This window comes from Pelecanus crispus, chromosome 18, assembly GCF_030463565.1.
Source record: "Pelecanus crispus isolate bPelCri1 chromosome 18, bPelCri1.pri, whole genome shotgun sequence".
Taxonomy (NCBI): Eukaryota; Metazoa; Chordata; class Aves; order Pelecaniformes; family Pelecanidae; genus Pelecanus; species Pelecanus crispus.
In genome coordinates this window covers 734,278-757,078 of record NC_134660.1, presented here as the reverse complement: position 1 = coordinate 757,078, position 22,801 = coordinate 734,278, and the positions used below count along the sequence as shown (strand labels likewise).

Here is a 22,801-nt window from a genome sequence, read left to right as displayed (position 1 = left end):
GCCAGGTCCAGCGCCACATCCCGCGGCGCGGCCGGCGGCGGAGCGGGCTGCCTCATACGCCCGGCCTGCGCCCGCCCGCCAGCCAGGGCCCGCCCGGCACGGCCGCGCCCGCCCGCCGCGCTGCCGGGCCCGGGGCGGGGCGGAGGGGGGGGCGGCAGCCCGGGACACCGGGCGGGCCCGGCCGGGAGGGGTGCGCCCAGACCCCCCGTGGCCGTTCCGGAGCCGCCCCCGCCGCGGCCGGGCCCCGCTGCCGGCGGCCGGGCGCCCCTCGGGGCAGGCAGCGCCCGGGGCAGCCCCAGCCCGGGGCCCTTCGCCGAGCGCGGCCCTGGAGGTGACGCAATAGACGTGGAGCGCGGGGATTGGTCGCACGGCCAGGGGCGGAGCTAACAGGCGATACCCTGTTGGCCTTCCCGCCGCCGCCCGAGCGATTCGGGCGGGTTGCACGCATGCGCAGTGTCGTGTGTTCCCCCACCCGCCCCGACAGCGCCGCGCAGGTCCCGCCGCCCGCCCGCCCGCGCCAGGCCCCAGGGAGCCGGAGCCAGAGCCCCCGGGGCCCCTCTCGGGAGCAGGAGCCGGGGCTGCGAGCGCCTAAAATAAACCTGACCGTGAACAGCTGCTCCCGCCCGGCGAGAGGGGGCTGCCCCCGCCATGCGCGGCCCTGCCCCGCCGAGGGTCCCGCGGCCCGCAGCCGTTTCCCACGGCCGAGCGCAGGCGCCGCATTCGCGCTGCTCAGCCGAGCCCCGCTCCCCCACGGGAGCGAGCTTCGAGGCGCGGTGCCACCGGGGCTCCAGCGGGGCAGCAGCGAGCCCCGGCAGAGCCGCCCGGCAGCCGCCGGCACCGCTCCAGCAGAAGCGGGCTCCAACGGCGGCCCGCCGAAGGCTGTATTAAAACCCCAAAGCAGCAGTGTGAATGCCTGAAATATTTATTTCGTTTCCTTTTAACTGGCAACACCAGCATCTGCGAGAGAGCCCTCTAAACACAAGACAAGAACTCCAAAGCAAACATTCCTCCTTTAAGCTTTGTAATACATACATAAAATAGACTTCAAACAGCTGCAAAAATAGTGTCTTTGGAAGAAAATAGAGTTTCTACATCAGATACAAGAAAACGGGCTTCTTCAATACAACCCAGAGCCTTCGCAACAGAACACAAAACCAAACAACCAAACACTTTTGTTGCCAAGAGGCTTTACGATCAATGTTCCCGTGTTATCGCTTCACCTCCTAGGCCATGGCACTGGGACAGCTCCGCCGGGCGCCCAGCCTGGCCCCCAGCGAGGCAGGGGGGTCCTGGCCCCCCCAGCCGGGCCGCAGGGTGGAAAGCAGCGGGTAGCTTCTCTACAGCAGCAACACCCCCGGAGCAGGGACCTCCGGGCACTGCCCATTTTCACTCCCTTCCTGCAGCACAGCCAGGGCACCGGGAAGACCCCTGCCCACCTGCAGAAGCCCGGTGGGCAGTGCACGCCTTGGATGCCTCCTTCACCCCTGGTCCCGCAAGCTCTCAGGTGCACAGAGCCGTGGAAGCCCGTGTTCAGTCACCCACACTCGTCCCCGTTCAGCACGGCATTCTTAAAGCTCCGGGCTTGTTTCGAGGGGTGAAGGTGGCCGGGGGAGGCACAGCCAGGGATCCACTGCTCTCCAGCCCGCCCCGTGCTCCGATGAAGGCGAGCTGTCTCAATAGTGCAGACACACAACATTTTCTGCGTCATACACCCAAGGGCAGCCCTCCCACAGGCCCCTTCTCCCCCATTCCCACTCCCCAGGGTTCAGCAATCCCAGGCGGCCGCAGGGGTGAGGGGTGCTAGGAAGCCCTGCCTGAATTCTCCCAGCTCAGCCTTGTTCAGAGCCATGGAGCACGAGTTTGCCTCTGCTCCCCGCAGCAGTGCCCGGCTGCCCTTCACCAGCAAAACAATCACACGGGAAACAAAGACAATTCAACACAGGAAAGTGCTTTGAACAGGGGAGGCTTGGCGAGACAAGCCTCTCCAGCAGCGAGAAGTCCCGTGGCACACTGTACTTCAGTTCCTGTCCTCCCCGCAGGAAGCCCACCGTGCTTCTCAGTCCCAGGGCTGCCTCTTGGCTGTCACGTCCCACCTTCAAGGCACCAGTCTCCACAGGCTGGCACAGACATGCTGAGGAGCCAGAGCTGCTGTCGCTGGCTATCTTTCCCACAGGCTTCACACCACAAGGGAGCTGTGGAAGACGACGTTCTCCTCCGGCTGGCCGCGCTTCCAGTGTTCGTAATTCAGCGAAGGAGACTCGGACACCTCGCTGAAGCCATCTACTGCAGCGTCCTTCCGCGCCCCAAGGAACGGGGCGGGGGCTGTGGGCTGGCAGGGTGTAAACGTGCCCGGGCCAGGGCTGGAAGAAGCTGGAAAGCTCCTGAAGAGGAAACCCACATTTGGGAAGAGTGGCTTCACCAGGCTGACGGGGCAGAAGGCAGAACCGGTGGGGCTGAAGTGCACTTTGTTCTTGTCTGGGCAGGAAGGCTGAAAAGGCTGATGAGGGCTGGGGGAGCTGAGGGAGAGAGACAGAGTGGACATGATAAGGAACAGACGCTCCCAAGGGCACCGAGCAGCCCGTGCCTGCAGCCACGGGGAAAACACCTGGAGCTGTGCACTCTTCGAAGAGCCCAACTAAAAGCTGAGCTCTCTGTGAGCTGGACCGCTCTTCGGGTACAGAGCGGCGTGAAGAGCCTGTTCCGTTTGGAGCGCGCACTTATTCATAGGAGAACCACCTCTTCTCAAGAGGCTCTGCTGGCTGAGAAAAACCTGCTGCCTGGGAGGGCAAGGGATCACAAGATCCTTCCGAGCGTGTCTGAGGGTTAGCTACTCAGCTTTCCGCTCTTCCCGCCGGGGACCTGAGCAGCCACGTTTCTGTTGGGAGTGTTTCCCTCGAGGCTGCTCCCTGCCTTCACAACAGGGCAGGGGTGGCAACCGCAGCACCAGAAGCCTTAGCTGCCCCCACCCCAGCATCCTCCCACAGGACCAACCTCCCGCAAGTTCTCTTCTGCCAACAACTCCTCATACTTACGAAGCTTCTTCAAAGGCCCGGACCTTCTCACATCCCTCAGGAGGTTCCCGTTTAAACATGTAGCTGTGGTTGGGCCGAGGAGAAGCAGCAAAGGCCAGGACTGGTGAAGGGCTCCCCTCCTCTAGCAGGGAAGAAAAGACAGATTTTCAGAAGTTTTTAAAAGACTCCAACAGCGCTCTGTGACTCAACACCAGACGTGCTCTTCTAGACCTGCGGCTGCAGGCTACAATGCCCCAAAGCTGCAGCATTTTATCTGTGTAGTTCCCAGCTTACATCCACCAGCTAGTACTGGAAACCACCCACCTGGAGGGTAATTACTGGAGCTTTACAAGCCCACTACAGTTCAGCCAAATTGGCTGAGACCCTCTCTCCTGTCTCAGCTGCAGCTTCTAACCCAGCACACAGACAGGGAGGAGCCACGGCACCGAGGTTTTCGTAGCACTGGCCCCCTTTGTCTCCCCTGACCTCCAGCCCCTCTGCTTTCAGGGTTTACCTTTCTCCTTTGGATCTGGCTGCGCCTCGTCTGCCGCAGAGGAGGGCTCTTCTGCTGCCAGTCTCACCGGGGTGTGTGGAGAAAGGCGGAGAGGCACGGAAGGGGAAGGAGAAAGAGAGAGGCTGCTACAGCTGCCGCTGCTGGGCTCCAGAGTCAGGGACGCATCTCCAGAGCCTCTCTGGGCAGGCGCTGGTGCCCTGTGGCCGTCTGGGACATCCAATATCTAGGGAGGAAGCAAAGTCTTAGAGGAGCAAGAAACCCCTGCCCCCAGCGAAGAGGTTTAACAGCAGTTGCACCTACAGACAGCAGCTACTTGGGGTGCTGGATGCTGATACAGGCAGAGCCCGCACTTCAGGGAGCGAGGCAGCCTTCTGCAACCAGGACATCGGCCCTTCCGTATCCTGTAACGCACTTCAGCTCGTAAGCTGTCTGGGATCACTGCTCCCACATCTGCACGGCACAAAGTGGCCTTCGGATGCTAGTCTAAGACAGTGTCTTAAGCTGCCAATGAGGTGTCATCTATCCTGAGATGACTACGGGCTCATCTCTCATAGCACCAGCAAATTTTAAGGAGGGAAGCCAGCAGCCACTTGACCCAGTTTAGACAGTTACTAGAACGAACTAAAACTAGACATAGGGATCGTCCCCGTGGCCAAGAAACAGATACAGGCAGTGTCTTTAGAGGAAAGGATTTCCAAGACCACCCAGAAGATTCAGGGCAATCTTGTGACCTTCACGTACCCGCAAAAGCTCTTCATCCCCCTGTTCCTTCACAAACACTTCCTCCAGTTCCTGGTTTAGCCCTTCCAAGCTCCTATGCAAGCAGGGGCTGAGCCTCAAAATGGGAGATGGAGAAAGGAAGCCTGAAGGAGAGTCCTGTAACAATCCAGAATCAAAGGAGTTAGTTCTATCGGCACAAGCTCAGCAGTTACATCCCGTTCCCACAGCTCTCCAGGGCTCAGCCAAAGCCTTCCAGGAGGCTGACGGGAGAAGACTGACAGCAGAGTCATGTAAACTCACTAACTGCAGATCAAAGCACAGGGTTGAAGAGGTGGAGAAGAAGAGAAAAAAATTCTCCCTTCTCAGGCACAAGAGCGGAAGTCTGAGAAGAGCTCGGACACCTGCCCAAAGGCGCTCGCTCTCCACCTCGCTAGGACATACAGTGACAGCAGAGCAGGGGGAGACGTGAACATACCCGGAGCGATCCGAGGACAGCATGGTCCCCCTGGAGCGGGGAGCTCTTCTCCTTTTCTTTGCCACTTCTGCCATTTAGCTTTGTTCGCTGGAGCTGTTGCTTCAGTTTGGCAATCTAGCAAACAAAGTTTCAGCTACAGAACAGACAAGCCAACACGCCTCCACCAGAAAGGATCGTGCCTTGTCCCTCTCCTGCCCCTCTCTTCCAACCCACAAGGAAGTGCCAAAATAGAGACTGTTTCAATCACACAAGCAGCAGCTCCGGCCACCTCTCAAAGGATGGACCAGAAGTACTCGCAAGGCCTCGTCACAAACTCCCCCGCTGCGATGCAGCCAGAATCCTCTACTGCACCTGGGTTATCTTCCACCTACAGACCGTTAGGAACCAGGCCCCACTGGGACCCACGTACGCCACGACACCGACAGGCAATGCACTGAGTTTCAGTGGAGCTACTTTACAATGGCTGCCTGCTAGAGGAAGCCAACAACATTCAGTCTTTAGTTGAATGACAGAGCATTAGGGATGAGAACAAGGGCTAAGGCCTCATCTTCAATAGTACCCTGTCCTCCCACTCCCTCCCATGCAAGCAGGAGCCTCCTATACATTAGCAACTAACACAGATCTTGCTCAAGCATTGGGAGCGGTCTATTTTACCTCTCTGCGGTGATCTGTGCTACCCCAAGAAGCAGAACGCTTGTGAGCACCGGAGCTGGCTTTCCCCACTTCCACGTCATGCCAGGACACTGGAGTCTGAAGTGATGAGAAACATGGCTGAGAATAATCACAGCATTCACTGGTTTAGAGACTGGTGGTAGAGTCCTAAGAATAAGTGATCAACTACTGCCCATTCACAGTCCTGTTCCAGTCTCCCCCCCCCCCCCCCCCCCCCGTTAATACAATACTCAGTAATGTGCATTGAGAGATAGCCATCTATGTACCTTTGCCAAAACAAAGTCCCTTTGGCCAGATTTGTGCCTATTGGGAAACAGACCTCACAGACCTACATGGCAAGAGACCTGCCCAGGAGTCAGTGGCTTAATCACCACAAGTACCTGGCGAGATAAAGGGCACCAAACCATTACCCCAGAGAAACAACTGCAACCGGCCCCTGCGCTGCTTGCACAGGCTCCCATCTGATGAACGGTGACGTAGGGTTTCAGGCACTCATTGTACGAAGAAGCATTACCGAGAGGAAAAGCCTCACCCAACTGTGAGAACACACAACTTGTTTCTGAAACCTCAGGCTCCTGTATCGGAGTTCAAAGGCGTAACCAAAACCAGAGCTTGGCCTGCAGACTGACTGCTGCTGTTGCTGGAGTGCTGGAAGAACCCAGCTGCCTCTCCAGCTCACGTCCCTCTGTCTGCAGGGCTGGCAGTTCTCAGCTGACTCTCTCCATGCAGAAAAACAGCCTCAGCACCACATTACACAGCTGTTTTCCAAGGAACAGCTACATTTTGAATATCAATGGAAATCAGAAAGGGCTGTTAATCTGATCAGCAAAGGGTGTGAACTTCCTTCCACTGAACTCAGCCCTCTCGGAAGAGACTCCAGGATCAGAGCAGTCCCAAGGCACATCATTTTCAAGACAAGACATCATTTTTTCCCAACATCACATTTCAGTGCCTCTCAAAAGGCTCACCCTGTGTCACTGCTGCCTGCCATTTCTGTGGGAGGCTTTGGATGATATTTCCCTCCTCCATCCTCAGCGACAGGCTGCCAGAAGGTGCAAGGGCCTGAGAACAGTTCCTCTCCAGACAGCTTAACTGATCTCCCCAGAGGCTATTGCAAGAACAGCAGCTGTTTTAAACAACCCTGTTGAGTCACGAGGACGATAGAAAACAGGTTTTAAAATCTATTTAAACCAAAAGGAACAAGGCAAGTTACTTAGAGAGGTACCGGGTTTCCCTTCTGTAAAGGGATACAGGTGATTTCTAGGCAGAAATCCAACCCTCTTCTGACTTACCAGGCTCTGAATGAAACCCCTCCTTACACACACCGCTGTAAGCAGAACACACTGTGTTCCTCACAGCTAAAACCAGTTGTTGTCTAGGTTTCCATTTTGCGACGCCTGTAAGCAGCAGACATTGTGGCACAGAAGTTGTTCTATTCGATTTACAGCGTTCAGCTTGGTTTGAGAGAAGAAATCCGTTCAGCCTGCACCATTGCTCTGAGCTCCTGCTAAGCTCAGAGCAGCTGGTCGCAGCCATCCCTGTGCTACCCCTGAACTGGGCCAGACAGAGCCGACGAACAGACCAATGCACTGGGAAGTCCTACGGCAAAGACCAACCTTGCAGTTTCAGCACATGGCACATCTGATCTCATTTCCTACCTCAAATATTCTCTCCTAAACAACCCAAACATCATTATTTGGCCGTTATCCCAAAACATTGTGTCATTTTGTATCCCAGTAGATCACACACATAAGAAAGCTAAGGAGAAGAGGCAAAGGTCTAAGAGACAAGACCGCAGCCCTGTCCCACATTACTGCAAGAGGCAAGTCTGTGGGAAGCTGCACTCCAGCTGCTAAAAACAGCCCTGCTTTGCAGGACATGACAGAAACTCTCAAGTCACTTGAAGCCTCTGGAGCCCTGTTTGAGAAGTCACTCACTGCAGCCTATTGCCATGATACCCAGAGCACTGAGCACTGCACCAGTGCTCACAAAAAACCCTAGGGCCTGAAAAGGAAGAAAAGACGCTGCTTGCAATAGGAAGGCCCGAAAATGAAGAGCACATACATGTCCCACCTCTCACGGGCAGACCGTCAAGGCAGAAGGAAATTACAGAACCTTTTGTACTAACTGTGGCAAAACCGCTTCCTCAGAAAAAGGAGACAAAAAAACGCTTTGCACAGCAAGATAAAGCCACAAGCTCCAATCATGTACAGTGCTACCATCCTCACCCCCACACTGAGCACCTGCAGTTGTATCTCTCACTTAACCACCTCATGACAGCAAATCTACAGAGCTCTGCAAAACAGCTGATGGGCAGCTGAATAAGGAGGGAAGTAAACATGTACTGGCTAGCAGAGAAAGTCCCAAGTTTGATAACTATTAAGCCTGAAAATATGGAAGGAGCAGCAAAGTCCTGGAGGTTACGATGAGGAACACTTTGTTAATGCACAGGGTGGGCAGTCTAGAACTGAGGACTTTATTCCCAGCTTTCAACAGACAAGTCATTTGACACACAGACGTTTGTGTGTGAAACAGTGGAGACCACTGCTCATTTCACAGGCATGTTGCAAGGTAAAATTAGCATTTGCAAGACACTTGCAGATAACTGATGAAAGACTGCAGCACACCTGGCCTGTTCACTGCAGAGAGGAGTGATCAGCTCCATGCTCAGCAGAGCCTGAATTAACACAGTGGTATTGTCCATTCCAGGAAGAAGGAGGTGCCCCTCTTCTCCAACCCTGTCCCCAAAAGGGCCAGGTGCAAGAAAAACTAATTAGCCCCAAAACACTGGGGTTAAGTGTTCCCACCACTGCAATGAAGACACAAAGGAAGAGAGTGCTTCCCTGACTCAGAAATAAAGCTAGACAAATTCTTTCCCTTCCTTTCCAGCATGCCCTCTGCCCTCAGCAGCACTCTTGGGCACCAGAACTGAAACAAAAGCAGGCAAGAACACTTTGGAAAAGGACAATGGAAGTTGGAATCCAATTGAGAGTTTCCTGCAAACAACCCAGTAATAAATTGTTGAATAGCAAAGATCAAACAGCAAGTTAATAGAGATTGAATGTGCTAAATAAACAACCTGTTAAGCAAACGGATGCTCTTATCCTTCTAAATTCTTTCACCTCTGCAGATAGGCAAGCACTATTTGCTGCCATGCAGTAATATTTACAGGTTGCTAAGAGTTCCTCGAGGTCTGGAGCTTTTCCATTCTACAGTAAAGAGCCGCGCCATTCGTGCTAGTGAGCCCTTCTGCGGGAGCACCCTTGACTTCTCGCAGCGTGTGGCACACAGCCCGCAAATGTTGTATAAGGACTTGGCCCAGAACTGCAAGCCAGAAAAAAAAAAGTAGCGCTGAGCCAGTACTGGAGCAGAAAGCCAGAGGCCATCTGCCTCCAAACAAGGCCAAGGAAATTCTAACTCTGCACCAAAGTGGAATCAATTGAAGCTGAGAAGCAAAAAGGGGAAAAAAAGCCTTCCTAGAAAGTTGCAGCTGGACGGATGGAAATTTAATGCCTTCCCTATTCACCCCCAGTTTACACAGCTCATTTCAGTTCTGCAACCCTCTCCTGGCCCAGCGGCTTCAAGCGCAGTCTGCAGGCGTTTATACCTGGGTAGCTTTGTCATTCATGCACGAAATGGAAGCTCCTTCAGCGTCCCGCGGCCACTGTCCCAACAGGTACGAGCCCACGATGGTGTCTAGCGAAGAGGTGCGCCGCACATGGGGCTGCCGGGGACGGCAGGTCTTCTCAACAGCAGCAGCACAGGGAACGCTAGCTAGACAAGGGGGAAAAGAAAATAAAATTAGACTTCCAAAGCCAAGATTCAGCAACAGCTATCACAATTAACAAGCCCACGTCCATCGCAAAGATTGCAAGAAGGGAACTAGCACATACACACTGGAGAAGTCCGTTTACTTTTTGGAAACGAGAGTCCTATTGCTTCTAACATGCCCAGTGAATTCCCACTCTCGCAACAGCAGCAGCTCTTCCCTGCCAAGGCCACGCTGCTACCCAGCCACAGCGCGGGCAGTTTTGCTGCTTCAAAGCCAGCTATCGAAAACAAACAGCAACAGAAACACCACTTCAGCAGAGTGGGCCAGCAAGGGCTGGTGGACTGACTGCCCCATCTGCCCTCCTACTCACTCCTCCGCTCTGCTGCGGAGAGCCATGTTCACGCTTATCACCGAGAGATTGCTCCTCTAGAAGCAGAGGTTTTATTGCAGTCCTTAAGTGGCTGTTCGAAGCCACTGATTAGACATTCCAGTCAAAGTCGAGGGAGCTGCTACACAACCGAGTGAAACACTCAGCATGTCCACAATGCTTTTGCATGAGCACTGTAGGAAAAAACCCTGCTATGCTGTCTGTAAGGCCATACTTCTTACTAGCCGGAGCACGGTGCTTAGTCAGAGAACCCAGGCTCTAACCCATGGTAAGACCCAACAGCGACAGGGAGCCTGTGTGCCTCAGCTTCCCCCAAGGAAGCATGCTGCTGCTCGCTTCCAGTTTCAAGGAGGCCAAGAGAAAGTCTGCAAAGTTTTGAATCCTCCAGTGGGACTACGCGGGTGTTTGGCATCATTAGTAGGTGTGTGTGCATTCATTCAGCAAGGACCAGAAAGGGAGATGTGCAACCTGCTCACTGTCATAACCCATCGCTGGCAGGGCCTGAGCTCAAATCCAGGAGCTCTGGGTCCGCCCAGCTTCCATGGGACGGCCTCGCTGCCTATTCAGACATTACTTTTGTCACGGTAGCTAGAAACACGATTAACAGAAAAGCTTTGTAGGTAAGACTAGTTAAAGTTTGTGTGTCGGCAATGATGCACACCAGTGCAACCCCAGCATAAGGGTGGAGAGCCAAGCGTCCCTCTTGGCAGGCTACAGCAAGGGGAGGCATAGAGCACACACTTTGCTTGCCTTCCCCATCTCCTCCATCGCATCCCGGCCAGCTCCAAACTAGATGTGACCAACACACAGCCCATAGGTAGATGGCACAGCTGCCCTCTTCTGCAGCCCTGTCGTCACCCTTGCAGCTGAAAAAAGGTGTTATCACCAAAACCAAAAAGGTAGCAAGAAAGAGGCAAGTTCCAGCCAGCAGGAAAGTTTGTTTGCATTTCCTTTTGATTAGATGTGCAAATTACCACGCACATTAGAACCAGCCCTGTGGCCTCCTGGCAAGATACTAAGGCCATGCGCAGCTCTCTGCTCCAGGTGCTCTGTGTACAGACACTCTCTCCTCCTCCCCAAAACACGGGCATAGCAGGCAGGTAGCGAGTTAACCACACTAAAACCAGCATGAAAACTGTTAAGCACTATGTTGTGTTTGACAAGTACCTCTGTATACAAGGGTGCTGCGGCACCCACTGCAGGCTCATGGCTGAGACTGTTCCAGGGACATGGCCTGTTAAATACATCTTTTTATCAGCTAAAATACCATTTGAGCAGAGGAATTCAAGTTCGAGGTGAGAGAAGGGTAGGAACAAGAAGCCACGTGGGAGGGCAGGAGAAGCATTAGTCCTTGCATGACAGCCACACCTCGTAAGGTCCACACTGGATTAAAGGCTTATTGTGTTGGGTCCAGCTGGCATTTCAAGGCACACTCCCTGCTCCCAACAGTTAACAGTAAGACAGCTACCACTAACTCTAATTTAGAAACTCATTAGTATTTGCAGCTTCCTCTTCAGTGCCTCATTGCCCCCACAGGCTATGTTACTTGCAGCTCCATTACGTATGACTTCAGCCGTCTCTTCCTCTCGCTGCTCTCCCCAAGCAGGCTGCTGGCAGAAGAACTCAACGCTGCTGCAATAGGGCAGCCCCTCTCCCATGCTGCTTTGACAGCACGCAAAGCTCTCCAGGAGGCCCCCTTTGATATACCCATCGCATCCAGCGTGACTGGCGTCACCTTCGTACTCCAAACCTTCAACAGGGCAACACAGTCGAAACCAGCCTGAAAGGACCTCGAGAACAGACATGACCCAGAGCAGAGGAGCCATGGCCTCCTACGGCGACAACTGCATCAATTGCGTATGATGGCTGACAAACGCCTAAAGCTATTAATGTACGAGCAGCAAGAACTGTCGCTCCTTTTCATGAAGTACAACTCTGCTACCAAACAATTCAGTTTGTTTTTAAGCAGCACCGAGAAGCCCGAAGGGCAGGGGGCAGCTGGGAGATGCAGGGCAGGGTGCTGCTGGAAGCAGGTTGCCCCTCCTTACTGCGCACAGGCTGCGTGCACAGCGCGGCGTTTCGGGTGCAAGAAGGAGGGCGCATGAGAGGTGCCGAGGCAGGGTGGAGCGTCCTGTTTACAGCTCCGTGCTATTATCATCCCTCCGCACCGAGCCTGCACAGCTGCCACCTGGCCACAAGCTCTGGAGTTGGTCCAAGCCAGCTCCACAGCTGAGAAGTGTCAGGTTGTGGCGCTTCTACTTTTCATGGGACAGTAAAGCTGCTGCAGATAACAGAACCGTCGCCGTATCTCCAGGAGCCATTTGGCTGCCTCCAATCGCTGCACGAGGCTTTCATGCAGCTACAAGTTAGACTGGTGCAATGCACGCGTTTAAAAGTACAAAGTTTTCAGTACTGGAGTCCTAGATTTGCGGTGTCCCTAGTCTTTCCCAGCCACATCAACATCAGTGAGCTCAGAGCTTCCTAAACAGTCTAGGCCAGCCAATCTCTGCATCTAAAAAGAGAAAAATAAAAGTCTTCGGTAAACTTCTAAAAATTTCCAGGGTCACTTTTTAATACAGAATACTTAAAGCTGAATCAAAAAATGATAGCAAGCAAAAATGAAGTTCCCATTACTACCTTCTTTAGCGTTGTAAAATTTTCTTCCTTCCTTCTCCAGATTTCACCCTGGGGAAACTGACCCTTTATTATCAGAACAATGTTTAGAAATTTAGGGACATGCTGTTCAGACCTTGTCATTTTTGGAATATGCCCCTGGAAGGCGCTATCTTAAAGTGATGAAGCATAAAATAACAGTCCACGTTTAAATATAATCAACTTTCAAGTTAACCATGGAACGACAGGCTGTCTGAGGCTTCACTACACAGGGAAGCTTTCCCTGCATTCTGTAACATCAAGGCGTACCTAATCGTTTTGGATGCAGTTTTCAGTTTATTGGCTCAAGCAAGAGTCATAAGCTTTCAGGAGAGAATTTCTCAGGGAGAGTTTAGCTGAGATGGAACCTAAGCAACTCTGTCAATAACTAACTTATGCAAATATCTTCCACCCCAGTGTAACAGAAATTACTGCTAATTATTTCAGTTCTGTATCAGCTTCCCTCATCGTCACCTTTTAACGTTCTTGACAACACATCATCTTATTCAGATGATGCTCTTGATTTGAGGGATGGTGGCAGTAAGATAACATAAATGCCTAAGTTCAATTTCTCATGGGCCTGTCAAACCACAGCAGGACCCTGTGACACAGAAACATCTCTCAGACAAAATATTCGCACCAAACCAGGCTGCTGGATGTGCACCAGTGTCCCCTATTGCACCCCAGCACCACTTCCTCGATCTTTAACATCTTCCTAGACAATCTAGCTGCAAGATCTCTAGATGAAGCCTTTTTTTTGCACAACAGCTACTCAGACACAGTTCAGGCAGCACAAGCAGAAGGGACACAATGCTGGCATTGCTGTGGTGGTTACCGGGGCAGGAGCTCCCCTGGCAGAAAGGAAATAAGCTATCTTACCGTGCCAGAGCACTAGGAAAGCACCTTATGTTCATCTTAAGGACTGTACTGCTTAACAAGTTACAGCTCTAACCCCAAGCCCGCTGGCTCCGATCCGACAGAGCAGGAGGCACGGCTGGCACACCACAAGAAATCCAGTGTCTTCCCTTCTCTTCTTGTTTTAAAACGTAACTGGACAAGAGACATGCACAAGACTCCCAGAGGCTGTTAAGAACAATGATCCACAAACCACGTCAGGGAATCGCACTTCATGTAACCTCACTCTGAAAGGTGGTACTTAATCAGAAAACATATCTCCTCTGAGGACCAAAACCACCTTAACCGGGCATTTCCAGTGCAGTGACAAGCGGTGGAAGTGTTAGTGAAATAGAGATCAAAACTGAAGCTTCAACATTATAACCAGTTTAAATCTCGTTTCAGTTTCTCTGCTGTTTCATCATGGTGAATCAAGTTACATGACCGGGTGTCATGCAACAGAATCAGTGATTTTTGAATAGTCCCAATCTTTAACATAGCAAAGACTAAAAATCTTTACAGGGAAAGAATTGCCTTTTCCCAGCATTGTGCCTTTACTGTGCTCTCTCCGCATTCAGAAGAAATGTGGAGATTTAAGAAACCATGCTTGCAACCATCGCAGTCAGCCCAGGCACTTCCTCGTGGCACACCAAAGTGCTGCTATTGCATGCTGCTTCTGCAAAAGCACTCCCGGAGAGGACCTTAATCTATCACACAATCTGAAAGCAACGCAGGATTATGCAAGGAATAAATGCTTTTGCTCTGGGAATCCCAGAAAGCCTAAAAGGAGATGAACAGGCAGTTTTACTTGTTCTTAATGAAATTTAAAATCCCATGCCTAGTACACTACAGAAATCTGCCAGCGTGCTAGAAAATAGAAGCATTTCACAAGAATTCTCGGCATGGTCAGAGCTAGCTACCGAGACTGGAATGAAGGCAAGATCAAGAACTAGAGAGGTGCTGGGATGAAAGTTCACAGAAGCTGGAGAGAAAAAGAATATTCTCTCCACAAAGACAGCTACAGACAGGTCTTTTTAAGTGGAGGAGACAAGGGGAAGAGCTCAAGCTTTAACCAGAAACGGAGCAGGAGCTCCAGAGAAGCCTGCCAGAACATGCTTACCCAAGGTACCAAAAGACAAGCGAGGCTGTAAATCCACACCATCTGAGGGGTCTCCACAAAAACCTCACCAGAAAACAAAGCCAAGCAGGGACGCAGAGATGATCTCCAGTACAAGAGAGGCAGCAGGATGACTACAAGCAACTTTTGAAGGCTGGACACAGTCTGCTTTTTCTAGGAAAAGAAAAATCTCACTTTATCCCAAAAGCAAGAAAGGAAAGTTATGTTCAGTACTAACGCAACGGGGAAGAAAAACGCACCAGGACAACCAGTTGCAAATGGTATGTATGGGTAGAGAAAAAGAACAATTTGAATGTTAAGGGGCTTCAAAGAGGAGAATGAATCTGGAATTTATAGACAGATTAAAAGGTAATGATATACACAACCCTCAGCCACTCCTGCAAAAAGAGTTAACGTGTCCACAGCAGCAACTTTTGGCACCAAGTCTTTTCACCTCAAGTCTCTGCAAAGGAAGTATTCTACATCTGCCTCTCAATATTTTAAAATTATAATCCCTTTGTCTTCAAAGAAGATTTACAACTGAAGGGAAATTCACACCCATGCCAGGATGGGATTTCATAGCTCTTTGCTCATTTCAGTAAATTTTAATACAGAAATGCAAAACCCTCAGAGCGCTGAAATCCATTGCACCTTCCGGTGAAGAGGCAGAAGCTGTGGTTAAACCACAGTGCCCCTCATGACTCTTGCTCAAACTGTACACACACAACCCAGGACACCCAAAAAAGTACCTGCTGTTCCCAAAGCGCAGCCCTCTAAGAAACCCCACAAGAACCTTTCTCTGCTTCAGTGTTTCACCGAAACAGAAAGGAGCAACCCGCTGAGGGGGGCATCAGGAAAGCAAAAAACCCAAGGGCAAAGAGGATCCTACAGCAGGTTGGGGAGCTGGATTCCCATCTGATACAACCCCGCAATGACTTGCCCCACAGGCTTTGCTGAACCGCCCCGAGGGCTTCACAACTGGCCTGGGAGCACAAGGGAAGAAATTCCAGGCTTTGTAATCACTCCCCTGGTTACAAGCTGCGTTAAGAGTACAGCTGGAGAGAGCTGCCCAAAGGACACAGCATCTGCAGATATCATTGAAGGAAATTAATAGGGGACACTAGCGGTTCAAGCTGTCCTTTTTTTTTTTCTGGGGTTTTTTTTTTGGATGCAGACATTGTTAAACAGCTACTCCTTCCAGCATGGCTCAAGGCCTGAAACTGAAGCTGAACACCCAGTTGATGGAGGAAAAGAGCTGAACTCTTCACCTTTAACTTAATTCTTGCAAAGTTTGTTTTTCAAATGATAAAACAATCTGAAGAATTTCAACCTCCTCAAAGTCTTTGGTTGAAGGCACATTTCCTAAATCTAGCCTGATGCAAAGCACCACTTCGGCGGGATCTTCAAGCAAGCCCATCTCTTACCCACTGATACAGGCTGGGGATTGCTTCTGGACTGGCTTTAGTCTCTGAAATTTAAATAAGAACTAGGAAGAAAACAGATGGGCAGGCAGCCTCTCATGAACAGTAAGAGTACCTTAGAAACAAGCAAAAACTTGTTCAAACATTAGATCTTTAGGACTTGTTCACTCTGATCCTTGGAGAGTACAGATGACTAAGGAGCTACCAGGATCATCCATGTCACCCGTATCAGAAGAGTGAAACCCAAGCAATTAAGACAGAGCTGTGGGTTTGGGTTTTTTCCCTTGTCTGTTAACACTATGTAAATCAAATCCTGATAAGCATCTAGGAATCAAGATCACTGCAAAAGGCAGGGCTCTCACTCTCAAGATGAGAAACCTTTGATTCTCAAGCCCTTCGAAGTCTTCCAGTACAGATAAAGTAAAACAAAACCAGAGTAAGACATCCTTGATATTTCTACAGTTACAAACAAGATGGAAAACAAGGAAAAAGGTTTCCTGTCCTTTATATACATATAACTACATAAATCACATCAACACTTTATGACAAGCCCTCCTCCCATACTCACAGTCATCTTTATGGCTAGTTGCAGTTGAGCCATCTGCCTGGAGGGCCCAACATGAAGCTACTGAAACAACTTTTCAGCGAGGAAAAAAGAAATCACAACATCTGATATACCTTCTCATTACCTTCCTAGTGTCTCTCCTAACTGGACAGCAAAGCTAACACTAGCTCAGCATTACAGCTAGCCTGAACAGCGTAGCACAGCAGCATTATGCATACAACAGTTGCACACAGCAGCCTCAGGCTCAAGCATGCCAGGAACCGTACAAACTCTGTTATTCCTGTTCCTGAATGCTTCCAGCCTGAAAGGATGGCACACAAACTATGAGAAACTGAGGCACAGGGAGGAGAAGCAGCTTGCCCAGAGTCATGCAGCAGGTTCCAGGCAGGCATGGAAACAATTATCTCCCATTATTTTCAAAGAATGGGCTAACCACACAACCTTCTTTGATACTTTCCTCATTTCCTGTACAGTCAACCCTGCATTATCAGGTGGTTTGAATGGCAGCACCACAAGCTTAATTTTTGATGCAAAAAGGCCTGTTCAATATAAATTCCAAGAGAGAATATTTTTACAGGCTCAACACTACTGGTCTTTCTTGGAGATCTTTCTTGTACAACTGTGAATCCCACTAAATCAGTATTGTCATCTTAAACTGCAGGATCCATGAGGGAAGCGCCAAGACCAGCTCACTGTAGTCAACGCTGCCATTTACGCAGTATTTCAACATCCAAGCTTTGCATAAAGAGAACTCATTGCACTTTGGTGCTCGACATTATTTCTCTCACAGGGTTAGGCCAAGTACTTGTTTTTTCTTTTGCACCGCGCAGTCGGACAGTAAAATGTTTACCACACCTGGAACAGAACTGCTTCTCTGCACAAATAGGTGCCCAGCTTCCTTCTGTTCTCTACTCACCCAACAAATGTTGAAAACTTTACTACAGTCCATGCGAATGTGTTAGATAAGCCCCAGCTGAAAAAGATTCACAAATAAAAATCCATCCAGGGTAAATGACCTGAGAGCTTCCTAGTTCCTCTGGAGCATTCTGCTGTAGAAGGGACAGATCAAACTGACTGCACAGTCCCTTCCCCCTGCAAATTTGTTTTTAAATGTCATCTCCAGCATTTTAAAGCAGGGAAAAACTTGTTTCACCCACAGAATGTCAACACAAGTCAAGATTAGTTATAGATGTGTCCTTTGTTTCCCCTTTCCCACACCCGTATCCAGAGGCTAACAAACTGGGAGCAGCAAGTTTAGATTGAAGGTATGATCTGTATCAGCTGAGGAGTGCAATACCATGAATGGGCTCCAATTACTGTGCGAGAAACTCGTTCTACATTAAACAAAGCCACCTGCAATGCTTTGCCTCCAAACCTGAGCCACATATTGTATTCAGCTGTGTTTTGCACAAAGACCAATTTGATTCTATAGGACAGAGGCAGGATTCTTCCTGGCTAGTGCAACAGCAGGACATCTCCAAGATTTTCCCATCCCTCAACCAGTCCCTACATGACTGTTTTTCCTCATTACAGCTCCGTACCTGGGCTTAACCCTTTAATTCTATCAGCCTGCTCACACACAGCAAAACCCTAAAGGCAAACGCAGAATTACTTAATAGTGAGTCCCAAAATTTGGAAATGCAAAGCTTGTCAAAGCAGCTGTTTGCACAGTGCAGCAGCACAACTTTCCCAGGACACTACTCTGCAGCCTCACTTGAAGGTTTTTGTTTCTCTTTTGGAGAGTTAATACCAACCGAGACGCTACTTCTACTGAGATTCCCCTTTTCCAAGATGGATTTTTTCACTTTCAAGTTGGGTACAGGATATAAACATTACGAACCCCTGTGTCCCTTGTTCATTTGCTTAAGCACCCCCTGAAAAACTACAGGTGTTAAACAGCATAAAAGAAAACTCAAGAGCAGACACCAGAACATCTGGACCACTATTTCAGTAAGGAGAGCCTTTAAACCCAACCCTCGGGACACAAAACCCCATCAGATACCAACTGCTAAAACAAACACTGAAAGGCCCTGAAGCATTTAAGATATTCGACTAATAAGACTGAGGGGGGGGAGCAGACCCCCACACTCATTATGTGAAGCCTGCAGCAAGGGTAAGAAGCAGAGAAAGATACCTGCGAATGGCTCTGCTGTATCACCACCACGTAGGCAGCAATCCCACAGCACTTTCAAGTGGTAAACAGACATTTTTATTCCTAAAGAAACATTTTCATTTTGCTAAACATATGCTCAGACAGTATTGCCTACGAACAGTGTCCCACTCGTCTGCCTCTATAATATACAGCAGGCACGGGTTTAATACAGATACCAAATAAAGATATTTGGCAGTCTGCTCACTTAGCCTCTCTAGCAGGATCCACACAGCAAAAACAACTGGACATCTCAAAAACAGGCAAGTTCAGCAGGCAAGCAACAAAATCCCATCTAGATGAGTCAGCTCAGCCTACAGTAACTTCCTGAAAAGCTAAAAGGCACCACATAATTCTGGGGTTGTAGGGGTGGTGGTGGGAAAACTGGTGAATTGATCTGAATTCTGGTGCAGAGAGACTATCAATGAAGCTTTGGTTTCATGGGGAGTGAGTGTGAAATACATGAAGTGCAAGACACAGGTCTTGTCAACGCCACTCACGAAACCCCCAAATCAACCACACAGGTTTACAGGTGAAGACTTGCACCTCCGCACCTCCCTGTTGTTCCTCTCCTATGCCACACTGTCACTGATAAACAACTACAGGCAGTGACCCTTTCTCCTCCCAAGAAGTCTACTCCGACACTATTGAGAAAAGCAGCTGGTAGGCAACTCCCAGTGCAGCTATTCATCCCATCTTACCCCCTACACATTTAACGAGGGGTGCACTGAAGGAGCCTGCTCAGCTAGTAACGTACAACATGACTTTGCTTTTCCACCATATTCCGTCTTCTCCCTCTTGGTGCATGAGCCAATTTAGATGACTAAGACTACTTATCCACTCATGTTCACAAAATGCTCTGTTCACCAATGGGTCCACAAATTAAAATTCACGCTACGATTTAAATAATCCTATTTTTTCTAGTGTCGTACTGAAAAAAAAAAAAAAGAGGCATAAAGACTTCTCGGTGTCTTGCTTGAGAAAGTCACTTTTAGACCTGCAATGCTTGAGGAGGACCAGGGTTACACCCAGCCAGCAGATTCACAGGTGTGAAGGCACAGGTCTCAGGGAGGCTGAAGGCTGGACACAAGCACAGAAACTCTCCGACCAGCACGTGCTTCCGTGGAAACAAATGAGGCCACAAACAGCACGAGCGTTGCCGTTAACGGATTTAAACTTCAAAGTCTCCACAAAGCTCATCCCACCCCAGAAAACGCGTAACCTTACCAGTGTTACAGCACCTGCAGAGCTCCGACTACCCCAGCAGCTGCCTCCGAGCCACCTAACCTGGCATGAACAGATGCAACAGGGACGGGACAGGCCTGCACCTGAAGAGGATCAAACACTAACACATTACCTGCTTCACCACCAAAAGCCACATCAGTGAAGAGATAAGGAATTTAAAAAAAACGTTGACCCCAATGACACACATCAGATTCATCACCAGAACTCCTGACATCTTGGGTTTCTAAACAGCAAGTCAAGTCCTTTTAAAATATTCTTAGACCTCCTTCCTGGCATCCCCCAGCTCTAGCTTGTCCTTTTAACAGAAGCCCTTTGAGAGACTCAGCAGCTGCTCCTCATCTCAATGGGATCCTCTATTATCAGAGCAGCTGCAGGATCAGACCCCGGATCGCCCTGCACCTCTTCTAAAACGCTAAGCCAGAACCAGAGATCCCCAGCAGCCAGCCGCCACGCAGCCCGAGAGCAATTTGGAAAGTCAGCAGAGTCAGATGAGGAAAGATGTGATAAAGCAACAGATTTCCATGCTGAGCTCCCAAAAAGTAGGGGCAAAAGTGTTAGATTATAAATCACCAGGATATGAGTTTTTGGTTAAACCCTGCCAGTTTACTCCTACAGCTCCCACACACGCAGGGAGCAAACTGATGCTTACAAAGAGCGATGAAGCAGAGAGCAATGGAAATTTAAACACTTCCAAAACTGTAGATGAAATTACTATGATCAAGAGGAAAAATTCAAGCTCCTAGAGCCTGAACAGTGAGGCACAGGGCCAGGAAGAAATGAAGACCAGCAATTCTGGTTCATGTCAGTGGAGCTCCAGCCGTTTTGCCCTCAGAAAGCCGCGTGCTATTCACCACGCTTTGGAGTAAGGACAGTGCAGAGCTCCAACGCAACCAAGAGATCACAGGCAGCCTGGCTCTCCTTCCTTTGAGATTTGGTTTATTTTCTTTGTAACATCTGAAGCTACTGAGTAATTGCCCTATTAACAGCAACTTCACCTCGATTTCAGCGCACTGCTGAAAGGGAAGCAGAGACTAGCACTTGAAAGAATTTATTTCATTAACTCCTTTCAAGTGTAAATTGAGCAAAAAGCTTTTTAATAGCTTCTCTGATCAATACCAACCCTGCCAGTGGCAGGAATGACTGTAAGTCTCAAGTAGCGAAACACGGCACTTCGGGAAGGGCCATTAGTTCTCACTGCAGGATGGGCTGCAGCTCGCTCCTCTGCAAAGCAATTAAGGAGCCGCTGCACTGAACAAGAGGCCAGCGCTCTGAACAGATGCCACCACGATCAGCTGGCCCAAAGCTTGATAAATATTTCTCTCTGTTCCCCAAGTCTGTTTAAACTTACATTTAACCCAAAAAGTGTTTCATTGCTCTTTTAATACTTCCTGAGATAATCAACAGCCAAGCAAGATCCCAATATCCAAAAGCAGTCCCACAAACAGCCAAAAGCACTACGTGCATCAAGAAAAGTCGAAGACTATTATTAGGTCACCAAAAAGTTGTATTTAAATAAGCATTCCTGAAGCGGTCAGAAAAATCTCGGTAATGCAGTAAGGGCCAAATTGCCATTAGCGCAAATCAACTTATTGCTTCTTTATCAAGCCAGATCTGCTGCATAAAACACAGGCCCCAGTTTTTTGGGAAACCACCTCCGAACAGGCAACTCGCTGTCGTGGAAGACCGCAAGCAGCGCCTCGCCCTGCCTGCCGGGAGCCCCGCGGGGGCCGGGGCGCGAAGCTCACACCGCGCCTGGCCGCAGCCCCGGGCACCGCTTTACCGGGCTCCGGCTCCGGCTCCGGCCCGCCGTCCCAAGCTTCCCCTCGCTCGTGGTCTCTGTGTGTCCCCCCCGCCCTCGGGTCTCCCATTTCTCCCTCGCTTCCACCCACCCAACATCAGATCGCAGAACCCTCCGAGCACACGGTCGTTTTCCCTAATCCCGGTACTGCCTCCGCGGCCCCGGCCGGGACGGGAGGCGTCGGCGCGCCCAGCACCGGCAACCCCTGCTGCAGGGGCCGAGCCCGGCTCCGCCTACGGACCCACCTCGCGGAGCTGTTCGCCCCGCGCCCCCGGGAACCGGCGCGGCGACTCTTGGCGCCGTTTCGGGACCCCACCCCGGGCCCGTCCACCGCTCCGAGGCTGCCCGTGGACCCGGGGGCGCCCGCCCCCTCCCGCCGTTACCTGCCCAGCCCCCGTCTCCGCGGCGCTGCTGGAGCTGGAAGGGGACGGTGGCGCGGAGCGGCTGGAGCCCCCCCGCCCCGCCGCGGCAGCCGCCCCCGCCCGCCCCCGCCATGCCCGGCCCGGCCCCGCCGCCGCTCTCCGCGGCCCGCGCCCCCAACGCCGCTTATCAGCGCTCGGGGGCGGTGCCGGCGGGAGGAGCCCGGTGCTCATTGGGTGCCGGCAGCCAACCGGTCCGCCCTCCTTAACGGAAGCCAATGAGAAGTCGATGGAAGCTCCTCCCCCGCACGCGCTGTAACAGGCGTCATCCCTCGCGCCAGAGCCAATCAAAGAGGAAAGAGACGCTCAAGCCCTGCCCCCTCTCCCACCCCGCAGCGGCGCCATAACCAATGGCACCACGGGACAGCCGCGTAAAGCCCACCCTCCCGCGAGGAACCAATCGCAGGCGTCCTGAAACGCCCCGCCCCATCCCCGAGACGACCAATGAGAGAGGCCGGCAGTGTTTGTGGTCTGTGTCCGTGGTCTGTGTCCGGCGGTGACGACAGCGGCGGGTCACGTGGTCGGGCGGTTTCTCTTTCACCTTGGGAGGGTGGGGGCCCGCCCGCCCCGGCGGAAAGAGGCAAAAAGCGGCGGAAAGCGTGAAAAGTGCGAAAAGTGCGGGTGACACCGCAGGGGCCCAGCACTGCGCGCTCGGGACCCCGGCCCACAGCCCCTGCCCCAGTTTGGAAGAAGCTGAGGCTTTTATACGCTTTTAGGGTTTTTTTTTTTTTTGCCTTTACCGGAGCTTTGCTCTAAGCACAGTGAACATCGCGGTTGTCGTTTGCCTTTAAACTAGAAAAACCTCTTGTGGAAAATTCTAATACAAGTTTTACTGCTAAGTGAACTTCCAATTTCGTGTACCCCTCAGACATCAGAAACTCAAGATACCTCACCGCAACCCCTCCGAGGCTGAATTCAGAGTTTAAAAAAAAAAAAAAAGAAAAAAATACATAGCTGGAAAAAGGAGAACAGAAATCAAAATGTTGAAG

General features: G+C 51.0%; 1 protein-coding gene across 1 annotated transcript; it reads right to left on the bottom strand.

Moving 5' to 3' along the window:
* Positions 1–1,399: 1,399 nt before the first annotated feature.
* FAM117A (family with sequence similarity 117 member A) lies at positions 1,400–21,888 on the bottom strand. The gene is made up of 8 exons (XM_075723006.1): positions 21,777–21,888; positions 9,000–9,166; positions 5,375–5,470; positions 4,721–4,834; positions 4,267–4,401; positions 3,526–3,748; positions 3,033–3,153; positions 1,400–2,516 (listed from the first exon to the last, which is right to left on the bottom strand). Exons 1-8 carry the CDS (start codon positions 21,886–21,888, stop codon positions 2,177–2,179), a joined length of 1,308 nt encoding a protein of 435 aa, XP_075579121.1. The 3' UTR covers positions 1,400–2,176.
* Positions 21,889–22,801: the final 913 nt, after the last annotated feature.

Excerpts from the sequence above, each read along its gene's own strand:
- FAM117A (XM_075723006.1), bottom strand. The coding sequence starts at position 21,888 with ATGGCGGGGGCGGGCGGGGGCGGCTGCCGCGGCGGGGCGGGGGGGCTC. Across the intron at positions 4,402-4,720 it reads CTGTCCTCGGATCGCTCCGG|GACTCTCCTTCAGGCTTCCT; the intron begins GTATGTTCACGT and ends GGATTGTTACAG. Across the intron at positions 3,749-4,266 it reads GGGATGAAGAGCTTTTGCGG|ATATTGGATGTCCCAGACGG; the intron begins GTACGTGAAGGT and ends CTTCCTCCCTAG.